The following is a 13,812-nucleotide window of genomic DNA, read 5'->3' on the forward strand; positions in this document are numbered from 1 at the left end:
TAGTGCCTGTTACTCATAAGAAACCTCCTAGAACAGCTCAGTAGTGTATGCAACGCTGTGGACAGTCACTTCACCGTACAGCTTGTTAACTGTTAATGCCCACCTCTCTGCAGATCTGAGTGGAGACCCATAGTGTCTGTTAGAGTGCTTCTGTACCCCAGTATAGCTGCAGACTCAAAGTATAGAATAGTGGTGTTCCAGGTGATCGTCAGCTGGGATACTTGCTCTGAAAGCAGACCTTGTTCGTGAGAAAGAGACTCATCCTTATCTGTGATTCTGTGATCAGATGGCTGCATTCCAAAGACAGTAGATATAGAGGATATTGAAAATGAAGCCCGTCCTAGAGTTGGCCTTTGGAAGTCAGCTTCTTCGTTCCCCTAGGCGTAGTCGGAGATTAGGTTATAAATAGGTAATGAAGGTCACTCTCAGTCACTGTCCCAGCCAAGCTGTTTTGCCTTACCTGATTTTCTTATAAGATCCTATTACAAAAAGCAATACTTCTCATGGCTTCTCAGTTAAGAAGACAAGTCCCTGTAAAATAGAGGTTGGTTTTTTTTTTTTCTTTTTTTTTTAATCTCAGTGAGTAAAGGTGGTCTACATCTTAGAATCACGTGATCATAGAATCATTTAGGTTGGAAAAGACCTTTAAGATCATTGAGTCAAACTGTAAACCTAGCAGTGCAAAGTCCACCACTAAACCATGTCCCTAAGCACCACATCTGCACAATCTTTTCAATACCTCCAGGGATGGTCACACAACTGCTTCCCTGAGCAGCCTGTTCCAATGCTTGACAGCCCTTTTGGTGAAGAAATGTTTCCTAATTCCCCTGGCACAACTTGAGGCCGTTTCCTGTTGTTCTTATCACTTGTTACCTGGGCAAAGAGACCGTCACCCACATCACTACAACCTCCTTTCAAGTAGTTGTAAAGAGCAACAAGGTGTGTGTCATCGTCCCCCTCCTCATCCCTTCTCTCCAGCCTCCTTTTCTCCAGGCTAAACAACCCCAGCTCCCTCAGCGGCTCCTCATAGGACTTGTTCTCTAGACCCTTCACCAGTTTCATTGCCCTTCTTTGGACGTGCTGCAGCACCTCAGTGTCCCTCTTGTAGTGAGGGGTACAAACTATTTGAGTAGTTCAAGTATATCTTGGCCTAGCTCAAGGTGAGACAGTATGTATGCTGCTGAATGAGGGTCTGAAATCAGTTCCATACACATTTTTTTCAGGCCTGAATGTCTCTGATTTTGGCTTGTAGGGTGACTTAAAACATAGGAGAAGAAGGGGTGTGGAGTGACTACCAGTAGTTAGACAATATTTGTTTATAATTTGTATAGTGTGAAAATTCAACCCCATCTTCAGTATCTGTTTTTAAAATAAGATGTCTTAACCATCTGAATTGAATCATAACATTTCTCTTCCAGGATTTAGAAGGTCCCCTTGGTCAGGTACTTGATACCCCTGTGGTGGGTTGACTTTGGCTGGCTGCCAGACCCCCACCCAGCCCCTCTCCTATTCCTTTTCCTCAACAGGACAGAGGGAGAAAATGGGATGAGAAAACTTGTGTATCAACGACAAAGACAGATCACTTACCAAGTATGGTCACAGGCAAAACACCCAATGAATGAACATAAACTTAATGTATTGCGAGCTAAAGTAGATTCAGGTAGTGAGAGAAAAATACAAACATTAAAAAAGACACCTTTTTCCTCAGCTTCTTCCCGGATCCCAGCTGCCCCCCCGGCTCCCGGCCCCTCTGCCCCCGCGGGCCGTGCCGTGCCGTGCCGTGTGTCAGCCCGTGCCGGCCCCTCAGCCCCGCTCCCGCCTCCTGCCCCGTCTCCCTGCGCCAGCGCGGGCCCTGCCCCGGGCTGCGGCCCTTCAGGGACCCGCTGCTCCCGCCGGGGCTCGCCAGGGCCGCAGCTCCTGCAGGACAGAGGCCCCCAGCTGCGGCCTGGGGCCCTCCCCGGGCTGCAGGCTGGGGCTCTGCCCCGGCGGGGGCTCGCCAGGGCTGCAGGGGAGCCCTGCTCCGGGCCTGCGGCACCTCCTGCCCTCCTCCTGCTGCGGGCTGGGGCTGCCGCTGCTGCCGCTGCCCCCTGGGCTGCCTCCTCCTCGGCCTGGGCCGCCCCGTGGCCCTTGGGGAAACCTGTGTCCCCGCTCCCCGGCGCCCCCGGCTTGGCTGAGGGGCTCAGCTGTGCCCTGCGGGGGGGCGCTGGGGCCGGACCGGGGCAGCCCTGGCCCGCAGAGGCCACCCTGCTGCCGGGGCACGGGCACCCAGTACAGCAGGTACACTCAGTCTTCTTTGCTTTGAAATCACTGAAAACATATTGTCCATTACGTGTCCTTAGAAGCACTGTGGGCTGGTATTGTGTCTTGTACACAAATCATGTATGTAGACGTTCATTCAGGTAAGGCTGTAGCTTTGCACCCAAGAAAGTGAGTGTGGCCTGTGTTGGTTTGCAAGAATACAAACTTTCCTTGGTTGACTTAACTGTCTTGGTTTATAAATTCTTATTTGTGCTGCTAATACCCTTGAGTTGCATGTCAGCTTCTGCTATGTGTTTGCCAGTCCCTTGGAAAGATTAATGAGAACAATAATAAAAAAGGTGCCATATTTTGTATTAACAGCCAGTGATCTGACAAAGTGCAGCTCCAATGGGAAAGGATGAAATTGTGTTTTAATTAGCTAGGGGATACTGCAATGTGGATAATCAGTTACCCAGTCACCTTCAAGTGTCATGTCAGTCAACTTTTTCTTGCTCGAAGGTCCGATCTTCACTTTTTAATAATAGTTTTATTTTTTAAAAATTTTTTTTTCTTCCTGCTTACTGTTTCATGCAGCAAGGCTTAGAACTTGCTGCCACAGAGGAATCTGGATAGAAACAGATAAAGAATGAGGGGAGAATAGCAGGAGAAAGTGCATCTGGGAAATGATGAGGAATCAATAAGAACAGCTCAGAGAACAGAGGTGGTTTTAATCTTAAAATGCAGAAAGACAACTAAAATGCACTGTGTTATATTGCCCCAAACACTGCAAACAAGTAATTTTTTTACACAGACTTGTCTTATTCCTTATCAGTCTCTGCAGTGGTGTTCAGCAGTAGATTTGAGGGCATATGGCAGAAGCAGGCAATAGGGCAGGCTTTGCTTTTCTGCTTCTGGGCAGTGTGCTCACCCTGCATTCTCGCCTTTGCACTTAACACCTGCAGGTACTATTTGGCTTATATCTAAAATTTTACTGAAAAACTAGATAAATGCTATATATCATTAAATGTAAATGATGAACAGCAACAGAAGGTGACTGTGCCTTCCCAAATTAGATTTTTTGAGAGTTTATCTTAATTGTGACTTTGTATATTTTTTTGTATACCTACCTGTCTGTGTCATTGTATCAGAGAAAGTTTGGGTTAGGAAAGACCTTTAGGGATCATGTAGTCCAAGCCCCCTTCCATGAGCGGGGGCATCTTCCACCAGATCAGGTTGCTCAAGCTCCATCCAACCCTGACCTTGAACACTGCCAGGGATGTGGCATCCACAGCTTCTCCTGGCAACCTCTTCCAGTGTCTCACCACCCTCATGGTAACAAATTTCTTCCGTATGTCCAATTTGAATCTACGCTCCTTCAGGTGTTCTTCACCTCTCTTTTATATTCTACAGTCTGAAAACTCTTCTGAGGTTAAGAACATACTTTTGTGAACAAGAAGACTGAGCATACATTTTCCTTCATGAAATAAACTTCCCATACCATGAAAAATCTTCATTCCAAGTACTCCTAGTTTGTATACAGTGTGTGTGTGTGTTTACAGTTTCTAAATGTTTTCCTTACTTTAATGATTTCTAATGGGACAACGTATTTTCAATGATTTCAAAGCAAAGAATACTGCAACTTATGTTTGCAGTGGTATTGTAAGCAGGACTCCTAGTACCTTTTATAAAATCCCTGTATAAAACTTGTTATAGGTAGCCAGATCACTTGCTAAAAAGTTCTTGTCCTGCTGAAACCAACAGATTGAAATGTTGCAATATTTGTTGTTACTATCATGAGTAGATTGTTAAATATACTTTATTTGGGGAAGGGCTGTCAAGTGTTTTATACTTAGGATACAACGCTGTTGGCACACCCAAAGGGATGAGGGCATTTATTATCAGAATTTCAGTGCAGGAATGTGTTAGAGGAGGAAGCATGCAGTGTGTGTCAAATATTGTGGGCTGTTGCCCCAGGAAAAGCAGTAATACAGAATTTAGGGATTGGAAGCAGAAGTTCAGGGATTTAGAAGAGATAGACATTTGATGTAGGTCATCAATCAAAGCTAGTTCTGAACGTGGTGTACTGTTGACTTGAAAAATATGAATGTCACATTGAAAACTGTTTCATTCAGCTTTTGCATACATCTTGATGAAGAATAAGGAAGTAGGAAACCTTTTTACAGAGAAATCCCTTCAAACCGATTCAGAGGCGAATAGTACAGCACTTGATCAGAGAAGCAGTCGTGTTCCTTGACTAAGCTGTTGTTTTGTCTGCAGGATGTGGCTTCCTGGTGGGTAATACTGGTTGCCACTCTTACTTGAAGCAGTGGGATCTGTGTTTTTAAATGCCATACTTGTGATAACCAAAGATAAAAGCTGTTGCTGGGGGTCATGTCAGTGGTTAGGGCAGATCATCTGCTGTCATCACCTGAGTGGGGCTTCCCTTCTGATGGATCTGGACCTGATAGCTTACCTGCTCCAAATCTTGATGCTTCAGTCCTCACTGAAGCTTTAAGAAGGCATTGCATTTGCTTCCATTACAAAGGTCTTTGGTAAACATCTTTATTCCAGTTTAGTTCTCTGGGTAGTCAAAAGAGGAAATTTTCCCTTAATTTTCTAGGTTTGTTTTGATTTTATCCTTATTTTAAGAATGCTTGAAGATGTCTTATATTGGTGAGGAAATCTTGATTATTCTTTTTGTCTCACCGGCTCACTTGTCTCTTTTTCTTGCTTTTCAGATATGAATTGAGAATTCGGTATTTGCCAAAAGGATTTCTAAACCAGTTCACTGAGGACAAGCCAACTCTAAATTTTTTCTATCAACAGGTATGTTCAGTGCTACTACCTTTGCTGAATTTTCTGCATTTTGCATTTTTGCTGTTCTTGCTGAATTTGGAAACTTGTGAATTTGTTTATGCAAATAGCGTATTACAGCAGAAACAGAAATTAGTAAAATTTAAGGCTGCATGTATAAAGCAGAAAGGGCATGAAGCCCGTGGCATCTTTCTCCTTGATAATTGGTGAGGAATATTTTCCAAAGACGAGGTAATTCTGTGGTTGTCATCTTAACTTGGATAAAATTTACTATTGTTCAGCTGGCTTCTTGTAGTTACTTCACATATAATTAAATATCTGGATTTCTGTATTTTTGCATGCACAAATTTCACTACAACCATGGAATGTTTTTTCCACTTGTCATTTTCTGGATTTCAGTTTCTCTTACTGTTTAGCAAAACTGCCTAATAGTAAAAGTTTCTATAAGTTAAGCACCTAAATCTTCATTTTGTTCACTTAAATAATTTTAATCTGCTTGTAGACTGGCAAGGTGAAAGTAAAAATTCATGGGGATATCTTTTAGAGGTATCTGGACCAGAATGGTTATCATATCCCCTAAGAATCTATGCATCTGTGAAAATTAAACCCTGGAGTTATTTGCTGTATTCGGTGGGTCTTTTTCAGTGTCTGTATGGTACGTTGTTTATGTTCATAAACTGAAATATTGTTAGTGCTTAACAAACAGTTTGTGTTACTAATAGTGACAAATTGGTGAGCCAGGTATGTTTTTATGTTAAGTTTGAAGAAATACTTTATACTACTATATAGAGGATTAGTTTTAATCTAGATTAGAGGAGTCATTTTATGGAGTATTGTCATGATAGAGGTGGAATAAGGTAGGAGTGAGATAAGGAGGAGAGTGCTTGTGAAGTCAGCTGAAATGGCAGAGCTCAAGAACTGCATCATGAAAGCTCTGGAGTTTTGTTTTGAAATAGGAAAATTTTTTTACCTGATGCATTTTGTTATGTCAAAGAAACAACAATATGAAGTGCTGATAAAGTTACTCAAACCCCAAAGGCTTCTACCAGACAAAACTATTCCCATGGACTACTGTTGTTTTTATGTATCTGCCATATTCAAAAATATCCTTATCTTAGGTTGCTTGCTTGAGGCATACCATAATCCTTGAGCAACATCCCCTAAAATTAGGATATTACTGAGCTGGTCCAAAGCATGGCACACTTCTGCCCTTGTGAGCAGACACATTTGCAGATGAAGAAGCAGGAAATAGTAATTCAGATTAAATTTTCTTTTTGAGTTTCTAAAAAGAGGAAAAGATAATACTCCCCTCTGTTCAATACTTCATCCAAACCAATATAGTATTAACATACTTGTTCTCATTTCTTAAATGTCTTCTATCCTTTATTGTATATGCACACATTCCTGTCTTAGGTAAATAACTTAATTTTTTTTAATACATGATGAATTTTTTGTATTGATACATGATGGAGTTGACTTCTGAGAAGACAGTTCTAGTGTAGCACTGATCCGTGCAGTATGCTTGCTTCAGCTTAAAAATGTCTGGATTTTGGTGACTTTTTAGTACTGCCAGGGTATTTTGTAGCAACAGCAAAATCATTTTCCTTTTTACTTTAGCGGCAAGTGACTGTTTGTACTGGCTTTAAACTTAGAAGATTTGTGTTTCCCATGATGCAAAAGTGGATGGTGAGCTCCAAAATAATTTCCAGAACTCCATCATTTACCTATTCAACAGCTGGGAAGTCTACAGTGCCCCCTCATTTGTGCCTCAGAGAAATATTTATTACAAGCAAGGAATTTAAAATGCTAGTGAAATATTTTTAGCAATTTCTGGGAAACACGTTTTTACTAAATTTGGGGAAACAGAAAAATATACAGATGGCTCAGAATAGCAAGAAGGTTTATGAAGGTCATCAGGAACTGATATGCAAAGATTACAGTTGCGTGTATCTGACAATGCTCTGAATCCTAGTTCAGTTCTAATATGAAAATCAGACGTTCTTGTCTCCTTGCTCAGCACACCATACCTTTTTTTTTTTTTTCCCTCTTCCCATTTCTTCTCCACTTTATGGTGAGGTATTTCTAAACCCAGTGCTTCAAAAGTCACAGTTCTTTGTTCTGGGATGCTGCAAGGTATTTGGATCTCCATTGTCATGGAAATACGGTGCACACCTTTCCAGAGCTGTCATTCTTTGTCCATGATTCTGTTTTGCTCTGTAAGTCTCACTTGGCCTCTTGAATAAATTAGGACAATTAGTTTTATCTCTGAGAGTGTTAACACAACCCCACTGACTTAGGAAAAGAAGGCAGGGAAAGAATTTGAGTAGTAACACTGCATCATAAAACAGAGCTACAACAGAGGAGGGTATGGAAAACCAAGGAAGGATGATTTTTCACAGTCTGTTCCTCTCTCATTGTCATTCCTGCAATATTTTACCATCCTCTTACTAAGCACAGCTCTCAGACACATTATGTTGTATATAGGCAAGAACAACAGAATGTACATAAATCGTGCATGCATACATAGATATCTTCAGCTTTCTGCACAGAAATAACTATGTTGGGAATAATGAACATAGGACCCACTTTAGTTTTTAAAAATATAACAGAATAATGCTTCTGTAATCAAACTGGTTTTTATGGATATGAAAGTCAAATACATTGTTGTCTGGTGTGTTATAAATGAGAAAAAAAATAATTTTGAGGACCAGATGCTGCCCGTGACTAAATCCTTCTTTTCAGGATGAGGTTGAGAACCTGTTACTAACTTGCTAACATCTAAGCACATGTTGTCTGACTTATTAAAAATGTAAAACATCAAATTAAAAAATTCACAGAGAAGGAAAAGAAATATGGTGACCTCAGTCACCCATGAATTGTCCCTGAATTTTAGAAAATATGATTATTTTCTTGACTTGAGTTGCAGAGCAGCATTATTGTTGAAAAAGAAGCTGAAAATTTGAGTAAGAAGCTGAATCCTCAAGTGATTGTAATCTTCCAGAAAAACACAGAACATTTGTAAGGATAACAAAATGTTACCTTAATCGCTGTCAACAGACACAGTTTATTCATACAGTTAACCCAAGCCACAATTACCAGGCTGTTAAACTGAAAACTGGCACACGTTTGTAACTTCACATGCATGACTACTCCCATTCACTTCAATGAGTGCATTGCCCTGTATAAATTGGTGCAAGCATTTAAGTCTTCTCAGCTTGGACTTAATATGTGAAATCTTTTGGATTTGTTCCTTTTTTTTTTTCCTCCTTGATTTTGCTATTTTAAGGATGCTGTGACATTTCTTTGTTTTGGATATATTTTTTTTTAAGAGTATTGAACAAATCAAGAACCTATGACCAGAACTGTTTGTAGCTTGACATGCAGCCGTTTGTAATCGGTGCCGGTCATTCTGCCATCTGCAGTGGGCGTAAGCTGTCCTAATTGGAAGCAGGGCACTTAAAGAGACTTTTCATAGAAGTGCCCCTGGTTTACAATCTGTAGAGCAAAGGATTAAAATCAGTGTGTGTGTGAGGGGGGGACACCATGCAACTTGTTAGTAACATCTGAATTATTTATACTAATAGTGATACCACGGGGTTCGTTCAAAATATCTTATGTTTAGGGCTGTGCTTCAGGTTTGAGACTTGAGGTGGGGTAGAGCCTGATGCTTAGGCCATTCCTCTTGACCGGAGGAGTTGTGTGTTCAAGACATGTCATTTTACATCCCAGTTGAGAGCTGTGATCAACAGATTAATGTTAGAATTCTGTCTTTTATTACTTACCTGTTTGGAAGGTGTCAAAGGTAGCAGACGAGACAGGTCTTCAGAGGTGTCTCCTCTTCCCCCCCCCCCCATGAAGTGGAGCATTTAGGTGGTAATGCTGCATTGACTGCATTATTCCCTTGGGCCCAACTGTTTACAATTTCAGACAGATTAGGCAAATTGGATCCCACCCAGTGCTGTTTGAATTGTGAGGTTAAAGTATTCAGAAATGGGGAAATGCTCGATTTATGGTTGTCTGCACAGTTGGCAGATGCTTGCCTCATAGGTTTTATGTGCCAGCCTTCAGTTGTGTCCCCTGTTATTGTATACCCAAATCTGAACCAAAGTGAACTCTAATCCTGCCTGCAAAGCCTTAAACATGAAGTACACAGGATTGCTGAGTAAAAGTACTGTAATCTAATTTTTATCAATAAGTAACCTCTTTTTTTTTTTCTTCTTTCTGTTGACTGTTTTGTGAATCTCAGAAGAATAAAGATCTGTCTCGTCTGAATTTTTACCATTTTTTAAGAAAACTTCTGAGCAAACAAGCTTAAAGGTATGAAAGGAGGAATAAAAATTAGGTTTTTGAGTAATGAAAATTAGATTTCACATTTTTCTTGTACTTTCTCAGAGCATTTCCAGTTGCTTTGAATAAGTGTTGGTAAAATTCATGGCAAATGTCTTCCTTTCCTTCTGTTCCAGTGACATAGCTGTTCGGAGGTGGAAATAAAGGGGACAGGCTTCTCTCTTGCCTTAATAGCTGAGCGAGGAAGGAAAGACATATCTCACATCAAGATAGAATACAGGTTTTAAAAAGATTCATATAATGAGAATCAGACGTAAGCTACTTGAATTGCCTTCCTTTTATTGTGGGACAAGAGCCTGCACACATTTATCCTTGAATAACATGTTAGCCTCCAGTAATTGGAGATGGTTTATCCCTTGATGAAAAGGGAGTAAGCATCTGTATGGGGGGTGGGGGGGAACCAGCTCTCAGTCATCAGTTGTTTCATTGTTGCTGTCCTTGTGCTTCAAACAGAAGACTTTTTAAAGTAACTTTTGGGTTCTTTTTGAGATCCCAAAGAACAAGAAAAGGTTGTTTTTATCAGTGTAGAATTTTTCTCTCTGCTGCCTTTAGCCTGCAGTGTGGAGCTGCCTTGGAGGTATAGATACATATATAAAAAATAAAGGAGACCATGGGACTGGACCATGTTTTGGATTTGCTTTTTAAAATGAGCTGAAGTTTGTGTAATGCACAAGGGAAGGAATTGTAAGCAAAGGGGATGATCTCAAAGTTAGGGCAGATAAATGATGTTCTGCAAAAATTGAGTGAATTCTATGCCACAGAAATCCTGTGTTTCACCAGACAAGTACAATGCAGGACCACTTTCATAAGAAGAGTGGTCTTGAAAAGAAAAGAGAAAAAAGTGTTACTTGTTTTCTTCTGGGGAAAAAAAAAATCTTTAAAGAAAGAGGAGGCAGTTTCTTATAGACAAATAACACTTTTTCTCTGTGTCTCTGTAGAGTCTGTAAAGATAATATTTACACTTAAAATGTATTTTTTAAAATGAAAATTCTGTTTTATATTGTAGCAGATGAGTGCATCATGCAAATTAAATTATTTTCATAACACTGTCCCCAACATGTAGGAAATTTTAAGTCCAGGCAATTACTGTAGCAACTTAATGATTAAGTTTTTATAAGGCTTAGGTGCATGAGATATAATTTGAAGTGCAGGCTGGGAATTAGACTCTTTAACCTAATTATTAGGGTATAAGAGATGTTGTTATTTAAAAATAGGAGACCTAAAGCAAATGACTTTGACAGGAAAAGCTTTGAAGAAAATCAAGGACATAGGGAGAAAAGCTGGCAGTGTTCCCAATATTGGCAGCCTGTTTAAAACAAAAAATAAAACAAAAAAAAGATATTTCAGGAAGAATTAATGGTTGACACATAAGCTGTGCCTTACAGGGAAGTGGTAATAAATGTAAGAATTGCAGTTGCTTAGAAAGATATTAAAAAAATATTTTTTAAAAAATTATACATAGAACTGAACATCACCTGTCTGCTCCTCATGGCTTGAAAAAGTAATTATGAGATACCCTTTACAGGGGTCGGGTTCTTGAAATTCCTGAAATTTGCAATATACTCATATTTGCAAATCTCACAAAGTAATAATTTTTTTAACTATAGAAGTTGATTTACACACTCAACACTATGCTGACATTCTTGTTGTAGATCTTGCTGTTTGTATAGTTGTGTAGCTGCTTCGGTTTCTTCCAAATCTTGTGTGTCAGATGTGTGTTTTATGTTAGCAGCGCTGTATGATAGGAATGTAAAACTTACTATTTAAGAGGTATTTATGAATACAAGTCAGCCAAGCTCAGTCCAGACAAAAATGGCTGCTTTGATTTAATATTTCCACCTGTCATCCTGAGTGGTGAAAACAGTGTTTGTTGGCTTTCTTGCAGTCATATGTGAATTACTCTTAATTCAAGATGATAAATTTTAAATGCTCAGGACAGGTTTCCATGTACTGATGCATGGATATGTCATAGTAATCTTGAACAAAATGCTACTCCGATTAGTGTATCTGGTAGTATATAACATTCATGAGGCAAAAAAAAAAAAAAAAAAAAGTTGACTTACATTGATACTTGGACTCATTTGTTCTGGAAAAGCAAAATTCTTTGTCAAAGAGAAGTATAAAATTAGCTGTTAGCAAGGCATGCTCAGTAGGTTGACTACTAGATGGCTCCCAAGAGTATAGTCCTATTTTATTGAAGATCTGAGAGGCAGCAGTGTCTGTTGCAGTGACATCTGGAGATCAGCCCACTCGGACAGAAGGGAACATTTTTAGCCATTCTGTCCCTAACAAAGCCGCGTCAGAAGTTGATTCCCCCCACCCTATCTCTAATGCCCTTATTATTAACAGAGGAGCTTCCAAAATTAGTTAGAGATGTCAAAGATCACCTCTAGATAATATAGAGACTGTGACCTTGGAAGACGAAGAGGAGGAGCAGCTGAGGGCAGGTGGCAAATGAATGTTATCCTGATAGTGAATCTGTGCTTTTAACTCCACTAGAAGAGGCCAAAGCCTTAATTTTCCCTAATGTAGACTTATCTTCTGTAGTTCTAATATTATCAGATGGGTAAACAGGGCTGGAAACACATATGCGTTTTCCCTCCTGAGCATATTAAAACCCCCTACTATTACAATCATTAAGGTGACTCCTAAAAATACTGATGACATTAGAAGCGTGCTTTGGGCTGTTGTGCATATGGTACTTCATTCAAAGCAGATGAGGCAGAAATCTTGAAAGGTTGATTTTGCGTAAGGTTTCTGAAGCTGTTGTAGGGTGGATCGGGACCTTATTCTTTCAGGCTGATTATTTTGATTCTGTAGTGAAGAAAATTCAGTGTCCTACAGGCACCTGCTGTTGGTAGATGAGGGTGGGCTCCGCTGTGAAAAGACGGAGCCATTTCCTTGGCAGTTTGGTGATAACAGATATAAGCAATTATATTGGGTGACTGTTCTGCATTCATCTGATGATGTGTCTGCCCCAGAGTACACTACAGCATTTCTGTGGTGAATTTTAACGCTACCCAGAAAGATTACAGTGGAAGCCGCACAGTATTTGAGATAATTATGTCTGATAGGGTACCATGGAAGAGCTGTGCTGTGGCTCACGGTGGACTTCCATGCGGTACCTGCTGCAAGTGTGGAACAAAACGCAGTCTGAACAGGAGTACTCTGGACACAGGAACATTCTGCATTTTGAATGTGAAATTGTTGGGAAAACAAATGCGGTACATGGTTCAATCATTGTCATGGTCACATAGGTAGTTGCTGAAGATCAGCTTTTCCGATGGATGTACTAAGGTATTCTGGACTTTCATGTTACAGAAGCTGGAATTTGAGAGTTGGTAGATTACGGGAAAAATTTCACTGGGCTTTCGTAGGACCAATGTAACCAGAAGCATTGTGCGTGAGTATAAAATGAAGATCCTGATTGAGCAGTTCTGTGGTGGCCAAGTGGGCTATTAAAAAAAAAAACCACCACAAGACAAACAAACTAAAAAAACCCCAACCCAACACCAAAATACCTTCAGGTATTAGAAACTTGAATGTTTAAAAGCAGGTACTAAACCACATGTCAGCTGTTAAAAAGGAGAATAAGTAAATAATTATTGCAGATACAGGAAGGTTGTATTTGTTAATATAAATGCCACTAATTAAACTCAAGTACATAATTTCTTAACATAAAAACCACCAGCTAAAAATACCTGGCTAGAATAAATGAATAAGGATAAAATGATGTAATGTGAATCTTTGTTTTCCATGCTTTGTTAAATTATTGTAAGTACAATTCTTACACTGCTTACTAAATGGAGTACGGAAGACATTTTGTTTCTTTGTTTGTTTATCTAAATATCTTATATGTTGTGGTGGTGATGTAGTTGGTTATGCAGTTAACTCTTTAAGGGGGCACTTAACCACTGAAGTGCTGTTTAAATGCAGTTTTCAAAGCAGTGCCAATTCAAAATAAAGAAATAAAAAAGGACTAAGTTGTGTAAGTAGGTCATGCGCATTGAAAGTAAACCAGGAGAAATAGATTGCTTATTTTTAAACTGTCCTTCTGAAAAATTGGAGATTATCCGGTGGGAAATTTCTTGGTAACGTTATATGAGCTAGGAAAGACAGCATAGTGGCTAATTACTGGTATTCACGATTTTTAAGACATGATTTGATAGTACTGTTGCTAAAGAATTTCCACCATAGTTGTGCTTGAAAAGAAAACTCAGGAGAAAGTCTGATAATTTTATTTATTAGTTTCTAAGGATATAAGCAGATTTAAACCTAAAATATATTTTTAAGGCACAGAATGTATGGTTCTTTTTAAATCCCTGAACTCCTGGAAAGCATTCAGTACTAAGTTCAGAATGATTTTGCTCATGTTCCTAATAAAAAAAATTAATTCCAGCGTGGTGTTTTTAT

At 39.6% G+C, this 13,812-nt stretch overlaps 1 protein-coding gene across 11 annotated transcripts in view; it reads left to right on the plus strand.

Annotated features, from left to right (window-relative positions):
- PTK2 (protein tyrosine kinase 2) overlaps window positions 1–13,812 on the plus strand; it is a 223,946-nt gene that overhangs the window by 108,411 nt on the left and 101,723 nt on the right. For all 11 annotated transcript variants that reach the window (XR_008746230.1, XM_055798242.1, XM_055798244.1 and 8 more), the window contains one exon: window positions 4,977–5,064. Coding sequence is in view for 10 of the 11 variants with exons in the window: in XM_055798242.1 (XP_055654217.1) it covers window positions 4,977–5,064 (88 nt within the window). In the remaining variant the exon portion in view is untranslated. The remainder of the gene's footprint in view (window positions 1–4,976; window positions 5,065–13,812) is intronic.

This window comes from Falco peregrinus, chromosome 3, assembly GCF_023634155.1.
Source record: "Falco peregrinus isolate bFalPer1 chromosome 3, bFalPer1.pri, whole genome shotgun sequence".
Classification (NCBI taxonomy): Eukaryota; Metazoa; Chordata; class Aves; order Falconiformes; family Falconidae; genus Falco; species Falco peregrinus.